Source organism: Astatotilapia calliptera, chromosome 9 (genome assembly GCF_964374335.1).
Source record: "Astatotilapia calliptera chromosome 9, fAstCal68.1, whole genome shotgun sequence".
Taxonomy (NCBI): domain Eukaryota; kingdom Metazoa; phylum Chordata; class Actinopteri; order Cichliformes; family Cichlidae; genus Astatotilapia; species Astatotilapia calliptera.
Window position 1 is genome coordinate 11411652 of NC_137430.1, and position 19251 is coordinate 11430902.

The 19251-nt window shown below is 42.2% G+C and overlaps 1 protein-coding gene across 2 annotated transcripts in view; it reads left to right on the forward strand.

The window, feature by feature from the left end:
• Positions 1-18249, forward strand: part of vav3a (vav 3 guanine nucleotide exchange factor a) — an 88513-nt gene extending 70264 nt beyond the window's left edge. Inside the window, exons 20-28 of one of the 2 annotated variants that reach the window (XM_026179207.2) lie at positions 3028-3158; positions 5047-5112; positions 5714-5748; positions 5863-5979; positions 8255-8342; positions 8735-8864; positions 14913-14993; positions 16197-16348; positions 18053-18249. In XM_026179207.2, the coding sequence (XP_026034992.2) occupies positions 3028-3158; positions 5047-5112; positions 5714-5748; positions 5863-5979; positions 8255-8342; positions 8735-8864; positions 14913-14993; positions 16197-16348; positions 18053-18097 (845 nt within the window). In that variant the 3' untranslated portion in view covers positions 18098-18249. The remainder of the gene's footprint in view (positions 1-3027; positions 3159-5046; positions 5113-5713; positions 5749-5862; positions 5980-8254; positions 8343-8734; positions 8865-14912; positions 14994-16196; positions 16349-18052) is intronic. The other variant, XM_026179209.2, reaches the window with a different exon arrangement.
• The last annotated feature ends 1002 nt before the right edge of the window (positions 18250-19251 follow it).

Below are 19251 nucleotides of genomic sequence, written 5' to 3' on the forward strand. Positions count from 1 at the left end.
TTACTAATGTTTCACTTGATGGGTGTCACAACAGTCAAGCTATTGTTGTCGATCTATGTCAACAGTATGATGAACATAAAAAGACCCTTTAAACGCAGACTTTTAGGACTTCACATAACAATCTTTTAAACTTTTGTACTGATGTGAAGATATTTTTCCAACAAACCTATTAATGGATTAGGTAAAAAAGTACAAGTGAAAACAAAAACAAGGAAAAACAAAAAATGCCTGAAAGACAAACACTAAAAATGACTTTGGCATTGTGAAAACAAAACCAAGAACAAAAACAAATGTGTTGCATTTTCATGTATTTGAAGGTACATGTGATAGTGACAAAACCAATGTCAGATACATTTTTGGCGAAAAGACACCAGATTGAAGAGAGGATAAAAGGAGAACAGACAACATAAACAGCATCAGTTGAAATTAAAAAATTGCTAGTTCACAGAATATCCAGATAACACTGTTTAATAGCATTTTCCCGATATTATTTTTAGCACCACACAAGTTATCGACTTTTACTAAGATCAACCATGTCACTTCAGTTCCTGTGAGTCCGGACACAACAACTTGTTTTCTCAATAAGGTGACACAGAGTCATCTGAGCACCAGAAATAACATATTCATCCCAGTCCACCACGTAACTGTGCAGAACGTAGCGGGAAAAGAGATGTTATTGACTCGTAAATGTTCTCTAACCAATCAGAGGAGGGATCATTTTACAAAGTAGCTATGTATCAAAATAAGAGATGAATAAGATACTTTGTAACCGTGCAATCATCACACCACACTAAAAATAAAAGATAACCCGTCGGGCTTCAAATAAAACGTCGTAAATGTGAACTATTAGACTACATGCTGGATTAAGATGAGTAAAGGCAGAAAGTGTTCTTGCATCTTCACCAATGTTTCCATCAACGTTTAAACCCAGCATCGTTTGTAGTTCCAGTGTAATTGTAGTTCTGTCATTCACGTCTTGTTCCTTTAGCGTCCCGACCGAGTTGCCATATAAACAAAGACAAAAACAAAAACAACCACGTCGTGTCCTCGTGAGGTTATTTTTAGTCCGTGCTGGGCTTCCTCGTGATTGCGTTCTCCCCCGACTTTACATAACGAGATCACCCAGAAAATATTTCTTAATAATTAAGTGGTTCATCAGGATTGGCAGTAGGTTTGCGTGAAATGCCGCTGGCGTGGTGTCAGCTTGTGTTTTTCCTCGAAGTAGAGGCAACCTTGCTTAGTGAAAGAAGAAGGTGCGCCAGGCAGCTGTTAAGTGGTTTTGCCATTGCAGCTCAGTCTTAATCTATAACTAAAAGAGCCTTGTTAAACTGAAGAAGACCAAACCCAGAATGCATAACTTAGCTAGCAAAGTTACTCCTGCACCTACAGTAAATGTAGCCATTGCACATATGCCTGTCTCCCTCTTTTTGATTTCTGTCTCTCAATCTTTCTGCAAAAGAACATGACTAACAACTGCACCAAGGGGCTCTAATCTCTTATAAACCTGGCTTCAACACTCATTTTTCCACCCCTCCATCCATTATGCTGCAGAAAATCATTTCTGACTGAAGACGCATTAAAATCAATAGGCGTTTGATTGCCCCAGCCCTCGGCGTTTCATAATATTTCAATGCTCCTCTCTTTGTCTATTTTCAAAGGTGCACTAACACGCTGTCCTTGTGTGGATAGGAATGCAATTCATGCCCCCGAGACTCAATTCTCCATGGCCCTGTGTCTTTAGAAGTCCTATTCAGGCAAGATCGCACATGTCAGGCTGCCAGCCACAGTGCTACAGCACTGGAACAGATCCTGAAAGAGAAGCACAACAGATAGAGATGTACAGTATTAGCTTTCAATACAATGTTGTTGACTTCTCTGTTGTTTGCCTGTAGCCCTACGTCTTTCTTCGTGCTATCGCTTTATTATTAATTTATTTTTCTTTATCATAATACTCCAGAACATTATCACCTGATAAGGCAAAGAAAGAAATGCACAGTTCATTTGATTGTGTTGGAAATGATACGAACCTGGGATTTGTTTGCTTGGCATGGGCGGATGCTTCATAATGACAAATTATTCAGTCTCAGTGGATAATAGGATTAATAAGGTATTGAAATCAAATAGTGCCTGCTGACAGCAAATCCAGCTTGATTGTGATGTACTCCACTTTTTAGTGCACGAGTAAACCTTACTGCTGTATATTGGAGTAAATATCTCACCCTGGACTGGTGCAGTTTAATCGAAGAAAAATGTGCGCTCTACATGATTGAATATAGTCGGGAAAATAAGGAAGTGGTTTTTTGTTTTTTTTTGAGCGGTGTTACTGTATTAGTCACATCAAATTACTTTTCATCACATCTCATTAATGCGACAAGATGTGTCTGACTGGAATTCAGTGAAAACTAGCAGAAAACATCATTAAGCAGTAAACAGGGCTCATTGCTGCTTATCTTTTATCTGAGGGCTCGATAGCCTGCCATGCTCCATGGTGTACTGTTGCTTATCTGGAATATGATAATGAATAATGGGTCGAGATGATTTGCAAGGGCAGTGCACTGCTGACAAGAGCTGCATCTGTGTGTGTGTGTGTGTGTGTGTGTGTGTGTGTGTGTGTGTGTGTGTGTACAAATGTATACTCCTCTCATTACCACCTGTAATGGGGCCATGAATAGTTTAGTAGAACAAAGACTCACTCAGACTCTCAGACTTGAGGTCACGGCATTACTTTTGATCAATTAATTTGTTTGTGTTACATAAAAGTTTCATAAAAATGATCTCACTTTAAAACAGTTGTACCTTGGTCTACAGGATTAATTATAGATCAGTCAGTATAATCAGTATTTTGTTTCCATGACGGCTAATATTTAGGTTTCCAGACTAATTTACCAGACATAGAAATGACCGTCGCTCCCTCTCAGGTTCCAACCACTAATCTGTAGACCTGTATCTAATTCCTATAATATATCGAAAGACACGTTTGTTCACATTTTTCAGACAGTAGTTTCACTCATGCTGTCCATCTTGCAGGTCTGCCCAAGATGCTGGTAATCAGGAACTACTTTGGATCGCCAAGCCCCGCTTCAGGTCCAGCGCTCCACATCCAGACGGGTGACATCATTGAATTAATCTGCGCCGACATTCACAGCCCCTGGTGGCAGGTCAGAGGTCACGCTATCTCTTAATCACTCATTTTGCAGAACTGTAAAATGGACGCGCTGTGTTTAAATCTTCAATTTCCCCCCCCTACTGTCGCTCCATCTAACCTTTATCCCCGCCTAATATTTCATAATGGTTTTAGAATAATATATGATAAGACACAGTTTGTAGCTACGTCCTGTTCATCTACTTCCTCATCGGTCAAATATATGTTTGTGGACGTTTCATGAGTTATACCTGCGCTTTGCTTTTCCTTTTAGCAAATTCCATTTCTTGCTCAGGCAAGCTGTTTGTGTGCGGAGAATTCTTGCTAACAAGCTTCATGGAAAAGTGAAATTCTAAGAAAGACGAAAACACCCACAAGCAATTATTCACACAACGCGGAACTTCTCATAAGGAAGCGACACTCCCACACAGTTGTTTTAAGCAAGCAATTATTATTATGCGAAAGCAGCACATGCGATTTAAGCCTCGCAAGAGGAGGGAAGATAAACAGTTTCTTGAAAAGTCGCAGCAGCGCCATGTAGCAGTCACTTACTCTGTCCACGTGAAGCTGAATAAAAGTCATCATAATAATTATACAAGATGTAAGATTTTTACCTGAGGCGCTCAAAAGGGCGTCTTATTGATGCAAACTATTATTGTATTATAATCAGTTTGGAATCCAACAACTCTTACTGTGGTTCATACAAAACAGACAAAATAGATAAAGAATTCAATTAACTGTGTGTAAAAAGGCTTACTGGAGGCAGCTACGGCCTGGCAGCCAGTATGCATTCAATATCCATCACCTTTGTGGCAAACAGACCGTAATCATTTCTGTTCTGGGCTTGTGTGACAAATAGAATCGATCCCTGTAATTTCATTTCATTCAATAGCAACCATCTGTTTACTCTGTCAATGTTACCGGCTCTAAACATTATCAAACTCTTAGCAGCCATGCAGCAGAAAGCACTGCTTTATGCAAGAGCTGATACAACGTCCTGAGGTGGCAGCGATGACCAGAGCATTGAAAAAAATAGACTTCGCTGCTAGTCTGCCTCCAAGGTGGGCCGCCTCAGACACCTAATTAACACCTAGGACACCCCTAAAACATCAAACTCTGATTGGTGGGGGTGACAGTCAGGAGGCAGCTGATATACAGCTTAGTGGTGCTAAAGCTGTTGGCTTGGTCATTCTTCTGCATCTATATAAATATAATGCGTTCCTCTCCGTAAGAGAGCCGAATTCGTGCATTTATGCTTTACATAGGCAGGTGGATATGCAAAATATCAACGAATGCTTCAGGTACTATAATTATTATAAGCCTCTGTGTCGCACACAGTAAAGTGACAACGCCGCGTGCACTTTTTTTTTGTTTTCTGCACGCCTGCCTTTTTAGCACCGCCTCAGGAGAATGCCACCCTGCATTTCGCTGCACACACTGACTGAGCATGTGACAAATAAAACCTTTGACTCCTTCACGCTACAGTTAACCACATATTCACTGGGTTTATTGAAGAGACACATTAAAAAATCCCCGCACGATCATTTTACATACCAAAAATAATAATTTTTCATGAATGAACCTACTCGCCGTCGAGACAAAAACACGGCGTCAGGACTGCGCTGTGTGAGGGAGACGGATGCACTCTGGCTTCCACAAAACTCGTGTTTATTTGGACTGCATCTCCCCACTGTTAGTAAATCAAGGCGCTGAGCTTTAAGAGTCTTCGCCATGGGAGGAATAAGGAAGTCATCCTGTTTTATTCCTCATGCCAGGAATTATTTAAACAATAGATAACTGCTGGTGTAAATTTGCACCGCTGCGTTGCAAGGCTAATTGTTCCTGAATTATAGAGATGCAGTCAGCCAGATGTATGTAACGCAATTATCTCTGTGTGGTTTCAGGGCAAAATCCTGTCAACGAAAGAGGTTGGCTTCTTTCCAAGCGATGCTGTGAAGCCTTGCCCCTGCGTAAGTAGCATTTCCTTCCAGTCCTCTTGTAGTTCTAACTCACATTTGGCTACATTTATTCACCAGGCGTGTGGAGATAATTGGGAATTACGCTTATTTTACCTGGCAAAAGTAGAAAAACAACCCACAAGCTTCTATATTTAAAGCACGAGGAGCAGTTCACCACTTAATTTAAGCAAAGTACAAAATGATCTTTTAAGGAACAAGCAATGCTTCATGTTGTTCAGACTAATCCGGAGAAGGAAGGAAGGAAAAATTCCATGCATCTTCACCGACACGAGGGAACTATGAATTGTTTTGCTGGACTGTCATGTTCTGTTTGATAAAATGAAAATCAGACTCTGTCCCAGCTGCCTTAGGAACATGAGGCCTCCAGTAAATAACAAACTGTTATCACCTTATCTCACTGTTGTAAAGATAAGAAGTGCATTAAGCTGTGTTATTGAGGTTGCACAGTGGAAAAGCTTGTGTTTTATAGAGGAGCGATGCACTCGCTTTTAAACAGGCACCAAGATTTTATTGGAGTGGTTTGTCTGCGTTGTGTCTGATAAGTGTCAGCATCGTGAGAATAACAAAAACACGTGTTCGTGTTTTTTTTCAGGTCCCGAAGCCCGTCGATTATTCCTCTCAACCTTGGTAGGTTCACCAAACAGCCCTCCCACTTTGTGCTGTTTTCACCTTCTTTTATCCACATGTAGTCAGAGTTTTAGTCTTTTTTACAACTGGACCTGTTTGGCTGCTGTGCTGTAGGTTTGCAGGCCCTATGGAGAGGCTGCAGGCAGAGGCGGAGCTTATCAACAGAGTCAACAGCACTTACCTGGTGCGCCATCGCAGCAGAGAGTACACAGAGTACGCCATCAGCATTAAGTAAGTCTGCTACTCTGTGCCACTAATAAAAGTTGCTACCTCAGATGCAGATTTGTGACAGAGGACAGTCAAGACTTTATTCTTGGCCCTCAAATATCAAATATCAGATCAAAGCTTTTATTTCCATTAATTTTAATACATTTTAATGTTGAGCTTGTGCAACAAATTACGTGTAATCAGAGTATGTAAAGTCAGCTGGGTATAAAACATTATTTGACTGTAGTGCCGAAACCTCGATTAATTGCTTGAATTTTACATCTTTGTATTAAATGTTGTCGCTTATGAAAGCAGCTTCTAAAAATAGTATCCACAAAAGTAAAAAACAAATAATTCCTTCATATTTTTCTGCAATTTTTGAGTGGGGAGCTTTGTAGTATATAGATTTTATTGTCTTTGTTTTACATGGCAGTGTTTCTTGCCCCACTGTTGTTAGATTCCTCTGATGATGCCTTAAGCCAAACCACAGTATTGACCAATTGAACTCCCAGCTTTGCTCCATAAGTTGACAGATCGATTTATAGTCCTTTGTAAGGATGATGGGCTTTTCCTCTGAGGTTGAGTCTGTGGTTAACCACAGTGATATGTGTGAGATTTACCAAACCAGATGCCTATCATGGAGCAGCTTCTGGCTTAAGGCACATGTAATAGTATTCATTATGGTTTGACCTAAAACCCACAAAACAGCCTCAGTGGTTTATAATTAGAAGCATACAGCCATTTTAATCTTGGTAATGAGGAATTAACAAAGCCTTAGGGTGCTGGTGACCGTACTGATCTCTGTAACGTATCTCCGTGCTGTGAAAAGAGTCCCGTCATGTCCTCCTGTGGAGCCTCTGAGCTGGAATGCTTTCCTTAACAAGGAGTAAGCATGCTTCTCAGCAAGCAGTGGACACTACTTTGGACTTAATTTGAGTTTTTTTCCCCTCAAAGAAAGGAGCGCTTTCATGTTCCTTTTACGCTGAAGTCTTAATTGCATGTATGCACACAGACACTGAGCTCTGAGTAGCACAGAAAATGAATAAGACTGTTCAAGGTCATTAAAACCTCCCCATGGAGAGAGGCAGGATATAAAGAGGCACGTGTGGCTATGTGGCAATGACCACTGGAAATTATTACTCTCAAATGAAAATGCCCTCTGCTGCATTTCCTGTTTGTCATAGCAGAGCTGGCACAGGATTGTTTTTGATGATTTTGTCCAAATCACCATGAGGCCTCGGTTACGTTTGAATTAGGCTGTAGCATTGTACCCTCTTATATTCTCCAGAAATAACACACAGTTCTGCCCGCGGAGAAGAGGGTTGGGTTTTTATTTAGCTCTGTATATAAATCATAAACAAGTATTATATTGCTAAAATCTTAAAATCCATAACCACATAATTTCCTCAGGGATTAATAGTTTCCTGTTTCTGATTCTAAAATTTCTGAGCGCATTTTCAAACTGTTACAGGGTTATTTTTTTAACACTAACAGCTAGTACGATTGAAAATGTTTAGCTCTAGTGTGTCACTGTTTGATTTCATTGGATTTCAATTGAATTTTCATGGTTTGACAAAGACATTGAATTGTTATGTTGCTGAGACTAAGATGAAAAGCCCAATATTGTTGACGACTGCGCGCTACACATGTAGCTAAAGCTGAGCACGTTAGCCTAGCTTAGCACAGGCTAGCATAGGATGTGTACCAGTGCTGTGTCACACTTCAGTAAGTGCGCTAAATACAGCAAATCCACCATAAATAGTTACTACACAACTTCAAGTCTTTGGTGTTAGCGTAGCTTTAATAAAAGATGATACAGCAGGTTAATTATTAAGATTTGCTCTCTCTACGGTTTCATCAGTTTATAGAATAAAGTCACTCTTTAAGTTTTGCTGTTTCATCTGTGTTTGCACCAAAAAAGACAATTCTAAAAATACTGAAAGAATCGCATAACCTGAAACAACCGTCATCTGATTTCATGCATTTATGCACAAAAATGTTAAATGGAGTAAAAAATCCCTGATATTGTTGTCAAAGCACCTCTAAAAATGTTTTTTTATTCCTGCAGCCTTAGACCCCTATCAGCCACCCTGTTAATGCAAACACAAACATACAGCTTTCAGTTACACACATGCGCACACTCGCTCCTGACCACCCATCATTCACATGTCACAAACCTTTGGGATCCTATGCATTACTGCGACGGCCCGGCTCTCCACGGGGGCTAGATGCCGGCCACCGATCGATGGCGGTGATCAGAGAGGGAAATTACACTCATAACTTATTCAATGGCCCACAGGTACAACAACGATGTGAAGCACATAAAGATCCTGACCAAGGAGGGCTCCTTCTACATTGCAGAGAACAAAAAGTTCAGGAGCATAGTAGTGAGTATTTTTCAGTCTTTTATTTTTTTTTTAAACTTCCACCACTGCAGTTCATAAATAAATAATCCTGTTCACTTAATGAAGTGTCAAAAACCTGAATTTTATTTCAGCAATGTGCACAAAAATAGCTATGATTAGAGCCGTGTTTATACTGACCCGAGGGCTTCAGCCTTATAGAGTCCAGAGCATATTGGAAAGGTTTACCATTTATGTGCCAGTTACTGAGGTTTTCAATATAATATTAAGATACTGGTTGCAAAACCAAATTTAAAAGGATATGGTTAAAGGCAACTTTTATTTGCTATAACTGGGGGAAAATAAGAATCCTCTTAAGGACATAAATGTGTTGATATGATTTCAAAATACTTGGATGTGTGTTTGAATGTGTTCAGGAGCTGATTGAGTACTACAAACATCACTCCCTGAGAGAAGGCTTTAGGAGTCTAGACACCACGCTGCAGTTTCCTTACCGAGAAACGGAGAACGCTGCTATGCACCGCTTCAACCGATCCGGTGGCAACAGTGAGTATACCGAGAATGACCTAGAATGGAAATAACGCAATAAACTAAAACACCACATTTTTTCAAATGAAAGCAGTGCGACTGGACCCCAATACATCCTTCATGTTAAAGGCCATCGCAGTCAGAGAGGAGCTAAAGTAAAAATATGATAGTTGTTTGCTTTTGTTTGTCCAGTGGAGACTCCCTCTCAATCGGAGCCTAGTGGCTCTCAGTGTTTTCATTAGCAGATTGTCTATGGATCTTTAATTTCCATGCATTTGAGGGACGACAGCAACCATCATACTAAACACAGCAAACATGGCCATGAATGGTAAATACACTGATTCTTATAGAGCGCTTTTCTACTCTCCCGGAGTACTCAAAGCATTCTATACAACATGCCTCATTCAGCCATTCACACCCACTCATACAAGCACTTCTAAACTCAAGTGCAACCTAAACTACATTCACACACATTCATACTCCGATGAACGCATTGGAGGGCAACTCGGGGTTAGTATCTTGCCCAAGGATATTTGGCATGCAGACTGGGGAAGCCAAGGATCGAACCACCAACCTTCCGATCAGTAGCTGATCTGCACCACCACCTGAGCCACAGCCACCCAGAAGCAATGGTTGCCTAGTTTTTGCGTCAAAGCAGACTTTAACAGTTGGTTAACCAAAATAGTTAGCAATTAAGTAATTTCATGTGCAGCCATGACTTTTTAAGCCTGAGACATCTGATGGCAGTACATGCCGTCAGCTCACCAGCATCAGTGGACTCACACTGAAGCCAGTCATTCTTTTGATTGTTAAGTTTTTGTTTCATCCGGCAACACGCTGCTATTGCTGTTTCTGCCGATTTCCCGCCATCTCTGCTCTTGTTTTCTCTTCTATTTTCTCATCTGTCATCCTTCACAGCTCTGTTACACACTGCTTCAATTCACACAGGAGGATCTTTTAAGCCCTGAAAGAACTGGATGGCTCTTTAACAACTGTTATAAACAGCCCAGCCTCCTGACTTTAATTGTTTTTGACTCGGCTGTCAAACGGTGGTTGGCGAGTCTACTAAGCATGTCATTAGATTTGATAACAGTCTCTGGCCGATTGCTGAAGATCAAATCAATTTGAATGCCAGGGGAAAAGGGGGGAAACCAGTTAGAACTCTAAATAAGTTTGCACTATTAATCTGACTTAAGTTTAAATGGAATCTATTTCTCGTCACTTTTTAAATCTGTGTTATTTTGGATGATCTATTTAAGAAAAATTTAAATTCAGTACAATTCAGTTTTGATTATCTAGCACCAAATCACAGGTGTAAGGTCAAATATAACCTCAATATAAGAAAGCACTTGGCAATGGCGGGAAGGAAAAACTCCCTTTTAGCAGGAAGAAACGCGCAGCAGAACAAGGCTTATGGAGGGGCGGCCATCAGAGGGGAAAGATGAGAGAAAAAGGAGAGCACAGGGAAACAGGACAAAACAAAAACTACAGGAGAAAAATTTTATCACATGCTGGCGGTGATGAATAAACACTAGGGGAGTGAACAGAGGCGAGTGGAAAGGAGAGACTCGGTTTATCAAAGGAAGTCCTGCAGCAGTCTGAGCATCATAACTAAGAGAGGGTTCAGGGTCACCTGAGCCAGCCTTAACTATAAGCTTTATCAAAAAGGAAACTTTTAAGTCTAATCATAAAAGTAGAGAGTGTCTGTCTCTTGAATCCAAACTAGGAAGCTGAAGTCTCTGCCTCTACCTTTACTTTAAGAACTCTGGAAACTCTACAAACCACAAGTTAAGCCTGTAGTCTGAGAGCAAAGTGGTACTATGAGGTCATCAAGACATAAAATGTTGCAGAAGTTAAAACAGTGTCAGTATAGATGCTAATTTTAGTCCACGAAGGACTTCTGTAGCTGATTCTGTATATTTTTTTAAACAATTTGAACATGTAACATGCGTTATATAATATGATATAATATTAGGACTTTTATTTTTATTATTTTTATTAATTTTTACCCTAATCTATTCGTTATTTTAAGAGTAAAAAAGATTTTTAAAAAATGCTGATAATAAGATAGCATTTCACATGGGAGTAATTGTATCGAATGTGGGATATTTCACATCATTTCACATGCCAGACAGCCGGAAACCTTTAAGCATCCTCACCGGTGACGATTTAAGCAGCAGGATTTCTTTTTCTACCCGTGTCATAATGAAAAAACGTGTGACATCTCAAGACAAAGCAGCTGTTGACAGCAACACTTCTGATAGGTTTGGGGCTGTACAAGAACACAGTGATGATTAAGATTATTTATGTATCCAGCCGCTGCTTTGATTTATAATGAATGAATAAAGGAGAATGCAGTATCCGATAACACGGTTTCTTCTTTGTAATTGAACAATTCGGTTCGACTCAGTTTTATTTATATAGAGCCAATTCACAGCAACAGCGCCTTTATATTGTAAGGTAAAGGTCACACAACATTAGAAAGAAACCCCATCATATGGCCTCCTATGAGCAAGCACTTGGCAACAGTGGTAAGGAAAAACTCCCTTTAAACAGGAAGAAACTTCAAGCAGGCGTGGGGTTTGTAACTGTGAAGAAATGTGTTTTTAGACAAAGACAAACAAAAACAAACAAGCTTTTGTTGTGGGAAAAGCTGGCATGCATAAATCCCTTTATCTTTGACTAGAAATGGAAAAAATTCATTATCTGGGGTTTAAATCCACTCAGTTAACTGTTTGCAATCTTCAAACTGAAGTAGAGAGGGATCCTTGCCTTAAAAACCATAAATGTTTACCCCACGCAAGAAGAAACATAAATATTAAGCTCAGCCCGCCAGGCAAAGCACTACTGCCCATTGACTGCTAAATGGAAAATCAACCAAGTGATCACAGTCAGTGGTAAAATGATGATTTCATTTGATGCCTGCATGCCGCTGCGTGCTTTGGAGAAGTCCCTGGCTTGCAGACGATCACGTTTCAAGCGGCAGAAATGTGAACAGATTGTACTGAGCTGTTTGCTTGTTCTAAAGCGGGGCCTGTTGTTCAAACTCAGCATCAAGACACAAGTTGAGACAGCTCCAATCCAAATTTGTTTTGGAGGGTTGTTGTGGTGTGCCCCTCTGTCTTGTAGGCAGCCTGCTCCCGGTGTGCAGACTTCATTTTTCTCGCTTTCACTTTTAAACGACTCGTGTTTTGATTTCTACTTTCCCAAAGCACTGCTGGAAATCTCCCAATTAACGTTTGTGCTTTGTTTTTGTCGACTGCTTCGTAGTTAGAGAAACTGATTGATTGATATTTCCTTTTTTGCCCATCGTTACAAAGGAAGAAATACTGGCGTTTAGTTAGCTGAAATGTATCCGTGGTGTGCAGGTTTCTAACTCTCGTCCTCATCTTGTGGGAAGCCGCAGCGTGTATGTGTGTGTGTGAGTGTGTGTGTGTGTGTGTGAGTGCGCTGTCGGTCTTCCTCCCCTCTATTATTCACCCGGCTCACATTGTGCATTCCGGTGTGGTCCACAAATCAGATTGTGCAAAAATGAAGCATGTAAGATGCAGCTGGTGTTTCGGTGGCTGTTTGAAGTGGAGCGCGATCCCTCTTCATATTGCTCGTACCTAGACACCATTAGGGGTTGCTGAGCTGTCTCTCAGTGCGCTGATTAGTATTCATTTTAAAAACCACTAGAGCCCTGCTCCTCTTACAGCATATCAATAACCCAGGCCAGTTAACTTGCCAGCAGTATTGTTGGGAGCGGCACATTTTTCATAAAGTTTGGGCATTTATCAGTCATTGCGGGGATTAGATTTTCTATTCCCACTGGCTGAAATGTAGGCTCCTGTGCAGAGGTGGCTTTAGAAACCCGAATGAGGGGTAGACTGGGGGCACGCTTTTAAAAGAACGGCAGCAGATTTGAAAAATGAGCAGAAGACTTGAATTTAAAGTGCTCGTTCTGTTCTCGGAAATAATGAACTGTGCATTGGTCATAATTACTTACTGTATGACATACACTATATTGCCAAAAGCATTCACTCCCCCAACCAAATCACTGAATTCAGGTATTCCAGTCACCTCCATGGACACAGATGTATAAATTCAGGCATGCAGACTGCTTCTACAAACATTTGTGAAAGAGTGGGTCTCTCTCAGGAGCTCAGAGAATTCCAGGATGGCCAGTCATAATATTTCATCACTACTAAATATTCCACAGTCAGCTGTTAGTGGTATTATAACAACTCAGCCGTGAAAGTGGTAGGCCATGTAACATCACAGAGCAGGGTGAGTGGATGCTGAGGCGCGTGGTGGACAGAGGTCACCAACGTTCTGCAGACCTCCAAACGTCATGAGGCCTTCAGATTAGCTCAAGAACAGTGCATAGAGAGCTTCAGTGCAGAAGTGCTTTCTGGATGCATCAGAGAGCAACTTGGGGTGGTTGGTCTCTTACCCAAGGATATTTGGCATGCAGAAAAGGCAGCCAGGAATTGAACCACCAACCTTCCGATCAGTACACCTGCTCTACAGCCACCCCGCTCATAAGAGTATGACACAGCTCCATTTAGGCGAGGTTTGTGTCATTTCAGGATTCATGTATGATCATTTTGGTTGTTCTGGATGTTGTTGAATTGCAACACTGCACTCTGCATACTATATGTATGTGGAATACGTTTTCCATGATCCTTTCTTTTTTGGTTGTTTTGTTCACCACAGTTTAACTTTTCTGGACTAAAATAATCACTGGCATCTGTTTAAGTCGACTACATTTATTCTCTGCGGTCTGTTTCTGTACTTTAGCAACACAACTGAGCAAAAAAGAACCCTTTTCATTGTTAGCATTTTACCCTGACTGTTCTCATGCCAAACTTTCTCTGCTTCTTTAGTTACGTTCCAAAAAAAACCCACGAACACCAAGGTGCTAATACTGTCAGGGTTAGAGGTTCTATTTCCCACAGCAAGGCAGTGACACTGCCAACTCTCAGACGTTACTGGAACAGGATCAGTTTCTGTAGCTGCCTCCTCTGCCAATAGGAGACAGACTGGAAGACAGACGGAAATACAAATGCAGTGGTTCTCTGGTGGGTTGTTTTTCAAGCTGTACGCCGAGATAAAGGCACAGTTAGTCTTTGTAACGAAGAATCTGCGACATTTTCAGGTTCAGAAACAGCCTGCACAAAAGCAATTAGAGCACCCTCGAAAAATCCTGTAATAGTGGAATGTGAAATAAAGAAACGGGGTACATTACCGTGTTTTTTGAGCATCTGCAAGTCGGGGAGAATATTACAGCTACGTCTCCAACTGTGCAAAAATCCCCCTTCGCGCTGTAATTGTGAGTAGACTGCATGTTCTTCTCAATTAAATGCAATAAAGCGAAGATGTCATCCCTCATTAGCGAGGCAGAAGTCCTTTTAGCAAAGTGGAACAAGATATGTCATCGCTTTGTGTCTCAACAACATTTTAGGAGCAGTGCACATTTTTAGGACCTTCAGTGTTTCCTTTAATTCAGCGATGGCAATTAGACAAAGACCCTCTTCTCGCTTTTGCACATTTATAACGGCCGTTTGATAGCTTGTTACTGTGTTTTCTATTCCATATCAAGTGACTGTAGAAGATTTTTGAACGTGAGAGGCTTTTGGAATTCAAAATTCTCACCTTTAGTCATCGACAAATTGCTGCAAGTTTTGATAAATGTTATGGTTTGATCTCATATTTGAGTTTGGGAGAAAAAAGATTAGAATTATAATTATAGTTCCAAAAACACAGTAAATACTTTTAGGGGCACAAATTAATTAACCACCGAACATCAGTGAAAGAGCTGCTTCCAGTGGCTGTGTAGATAAGTCTCACTGGCTCTCCCCCTGTGCCTGTCATCATTTATTTTTCATCAAACTGCGACTGTGTGGTTTTTTTTTTAAATACCTCTGAAAAAGAAAGATCAAATTTTTTTTACAAAACATGCTTTTTTTCCCCTTCTCCTTTGCTTCTCTCTCCTTCCATCCCTACCCATTCCTGCCCTCCTCTACCCCGTCTTGCATCTCTCCACCCCCCTGCCTGGCCTGCACTGCCTCCGCCCTGCCATAGCCCCATTGCTCTGCGGCCTCTCTCTTCTAACTCCTGCCGGCTACAGCTTTGTACCTCCTTCCTCTGCTCCCTTCTGGTCAGGTACAGGTATTGGTTCTCTCTCTCTCTCTCTCCCTGTCTTTGCCTGTCACTTTAACACTGGGTCTCTTTCTCTCTTCACCTCGCCTGTTGATGGCTGCTCGGGAACGCTGGCTGTCCGTTTGCGTCACTGCATGAAAATCTGGGCCTTTTCCATCTTTCATGTAGCTTCTCATTGAACCGTCTCACCTCTTGTGTAGTTTTGCACACATACATGCCATTCTGTACAAATTGCATGTTTGTACGATGTGTGTCCACATTTTTGCATGTGCCTGCTTGTGTGTGTGTGTGTGAGGTGCACCTTTAAGAAAAAGAGTAGAGTGTGTGAGATGTTTTCCACAGTTGGTATGTGGCTGGGTTTTGTGTGTGCTTGTCCAGGTCTGTCTGTCAAAGTAAAGGTGGAAGTGTCCAAATACACAGAGCTCCTCTATATTAGATATTCTATCCCTACGGCCAGCTTGTAGAGGTCTGACATTCCATTTCCACATGTCAGCTTTGCCCAGTCGGACCACCGGTCAGCGTCTGAAAGGGAAGAGAGCCGGCAGGGTGGGATGGAGCTAGCTAGCCGGCTCCACATGTGTCTCTCACACCGCTGTCTGCTCAGCAGGAGACATGTAGTCTAACACAGACTGCTGTCAGAACCCTGCTAAAGCTAAAGCTATGACTCTAAAGCTATGCACAGCTCTTACACTCAGAGTAGTGAGTTTGTACAAAGTCGCCAGAAGTCAAATTACCTGGCTGAAATTCCAGCTTGATGTACAAAATTGGCAGTTTTTTACATAAAATAGTTCCTTTTGTTCATACTAGATTCTAGCTAGTTTTATGAAGAACAGCTGGCTGAATTTGGCTGCGTAATTAAAACTTTTCCTTCATTATATTTGCTCTGTGGTTTTATTTTCTTGAATACTTTAGATGAAAGGATCAGAGACGCTGGAATTTTATTGACGCTGTGGGGGAGGGGCGGTGAAGGTCCTTTCTATCTTTGTGTGAAAGGAAGAACAATAAAATTGGTGACCAAAAAGAAACCTGTAGTTGTCAAAGTTAGACGTGTGTAACTCCAGGCCTCTCCACCTCTCTGTCCGTATGAGCGTCTACATGTTGCAACCGATGTGTTTGAACTCGTCGTCAGCAAAAACCATGGATGAGCACATTCTCTCTTTTTCGTCCTGTTTTGCATCCCCCTCATTTTCTTTTCTCTTCCTGCAGTGTTTACCCCCAAAGTGATTGGTGTGGCAATAGCGCGGTACGACTTCAGCTCACGCGACACCCGGGAGCTCTCTCTGCAGGAGGGAGACGTGGTTAAGATCTACACCAAGTCGGGAGCTAATGGCTGGTGGAGGGGCGAGGTCAACGGCAGGGTGAGTGGAAACCTTAAGGTGCTCAATGGCAAATTGTGGGAGGGGGGGCTTGGTTTTGCCTTCCAGGATATCATCTTTTTCTAAAATTCCCAAAAATCCCCATGTTGGTGGGCAGCATGCCATTATTCTCCTTTAAAAACAATCAACCTTGATATAAAGTATGTATCTGTCAGTATTGTTTAATCAAGGCACAGAAGTTTGTATTAGCAGTCTTCACTCTGAAATGATTCTAGCTGCTAAATTCTTAAATCCAATTTTGGGTAGCAGTAAAAGCGGGCGTTTTGCAGAAGAAAAATTTGGCAGATATTTTTGTCTGTGGCTACCTGGAAGGGGCTGTTCAGACTCAGTCTATTTTTTCATTAGTCAGTTGTGTGCAGTATTTATGTTTCCACATATCCTGTTGGAAGGATTCATTTGCTGCTCTTACATCACTTAAATGCATACGTTTTTCCAATGCCAGGAGCGCTCTCTAATCAGGTGTTAAATTCTGAGCGAAAAGGCAGGAAATCTGTGCGTCGACTCCCACTCGTGGCTGGAGTTTAGGGCGGCGGCGAGCGGCGGACTGAGTGCGTGCTTGTGTGTAAATAATGTGTTTGTGCTGCGAGTGTGAAGTGAACAGCTGCAGTAAATGGAGCTTTTCACTTTTACTAAGCCTGATGTGTGCACTGATGCCACTCTTAAAAAAACTAAGGAGGGGGAGAAGAGTCTGTGAAGTGCTGCTAGTGTCTCTTTAGGGCAAGCAGCCAGTAAAAACAGTTGGTATTACTTTTGTTGGCTCTTTCTATTTAAAATTCCAATATATCAGTACAATAATATCACATCATTAAAGCAATACAACAGTTTTTTTTTATTTTACCAAGTTGCTATTGGCCAATCAGTATCTGCATGTATCTCGTCTGGTATGTGCTGATTTAAACAATTTTTCTGAGCATAATGCAGATAAATATGCTATATAGTTTCTTTAAAGTCAGTTACCCCATTATTTTTTCCCTTTGCCACTGACCCACTGTAGACAGATATGTAAAATAATCAGTTGATTATGTGTGGTTTTATGACATGTCATGGGCGTTGACTCACAGTTTAACTACACTTCTCAAAAAATGAAGGAAACCATCACAATAGCACTAAAACAGGAGGATGTAAACACAGACCAGACCTGTGGCGTTTAAAGACGAGGATGACCGTGACAGAAACACTTGATCAGCTCAGTATAACACAAGGCCAAGTGAACACAGCTGCACTGGAGAGGAAACGCCCAAAAAAGGGAATGGTTTTGGAAGTGGTGACGACAAACCGGGGCTTTGTCCTTATCCCTTCTGACTGTTTTTCCCTAGTTTTGCTTTTTGTTAGATTCGTAGCTGCTGACGGCGTTTGATGGTACTTGCAAACCATTCAGGTTGTACTGGTAGTCCAGCTCCTCCAAGATGGCGCATCTATATGTGCTTTTGTTAAAAATGTTTGCTGTGCTTTCCAGCACACACTCATCAGCATGGAGGAGATACCAGGAGGTGAGCTTTAAATGAGGAGAGCTGGACAGGGCAGTAGAAAGGCATCAAAGCAGCAGCAACAGCTCTTTACTGGGTCCTGGTTACATCTGCAAAGTGTCTGAAGTAGCAACAGCTGAAGCAGACTGAGAAAATGATGACTGATGGCGACATTCGACCCCTGTCTGGTTACTAATCTCAGTCTCTTTTCCCCCCTCAGGTGGGCTGGTTTCCATCCACATACGTTGAAGAGTGCGAGGAGTGAAAGGGCCCGCGTGAGGGAAAAAAGAGGAAGATAAAAGAAGAAGGGCAGCGGTGGAGTAAGCAAACCGATCTCATGACAGTGACTGAGTGAGCTTTTGCACCCCCGTCTGCTCCCGCGTTACTTTTCAGAGTGAAGCAGACGGCTTCGCTCACCTCCACGGTGCCCTGTTGCCTAAAACCATCCCGGAAGCCTTTGTACGCTGCAGATGCAGAGATGCACAGTCATTTCTGCTTGACTCTGTGTGGCTAAGCGACTCCACCGACTAGCAGCTTGCCTGTCAGCAGGGCACAGGTCTTCGCCAGACACCCCCAACCCACCCCCTCGCCCTCCTCCTCTCCCCCTCACTTCATCCGTCCATCCATAATTCATCCTCCACTTCCTTCCTCCCTGCCCTAGCCAGCCGCAGCGCCACAACTCCCACCTGTTTCCGCTTGCCAAGTCGGCCGTTGCCTGAACTGTCAGCAGCAGATACTCAAACGCCGCTCTTCCATTCATCCGCTCATCCATTCATCCATCTACACCCCCCCCTTATCGCTCTGTGTGGGAATAGAGTCATCTGAGAGTTGGGAGACACTTCAGTTTTCCTTTTTTTCCCCTTTCATCCTCATGTCTGAAGGGATTTCAGTCAGTTTTGACCTTGCCTGCCTGTTTTTTCCACTAATGCAGGTGGATATTGATGACTTGATGACCCAGATTCATACACACATACGCGCGCGCGTACCACCCACCTCTCCTCTCCCTTCAGATTATTATCGCCGCACACTTGCACACGCACTCTTCCAGGAGATGTAAGAGAGGGATGGTGTCGGATAGCATCGCTGCACAGTGCCAGCAATTGATCGCTGTTGTTCCCATTTTCCTTCCACCTCCTACATTCTTTATCTCCAGACCAGCCTCTCATGTTTTTTAGTTGTCTTGGCCGTTAGCGATCCCCACGCTCTTATCGGTGGCAGCTCTGTCAACAAGAGCCCATCCGCCAAGGGTTTATCTTATTGGAGGCATTAGCGGCTCGTCGGGGGTGGTGGTGGCGGTGGAAGGGGGAGGGGACAAACCACGCTACCTGGAAGCCACCTGCTACCTTAGCACTGAACGGCAGAAAAGAAAAGCACATACACAGCCCCAGCCTTGTTCTTCCCCAGTTTATCGTCTCATCG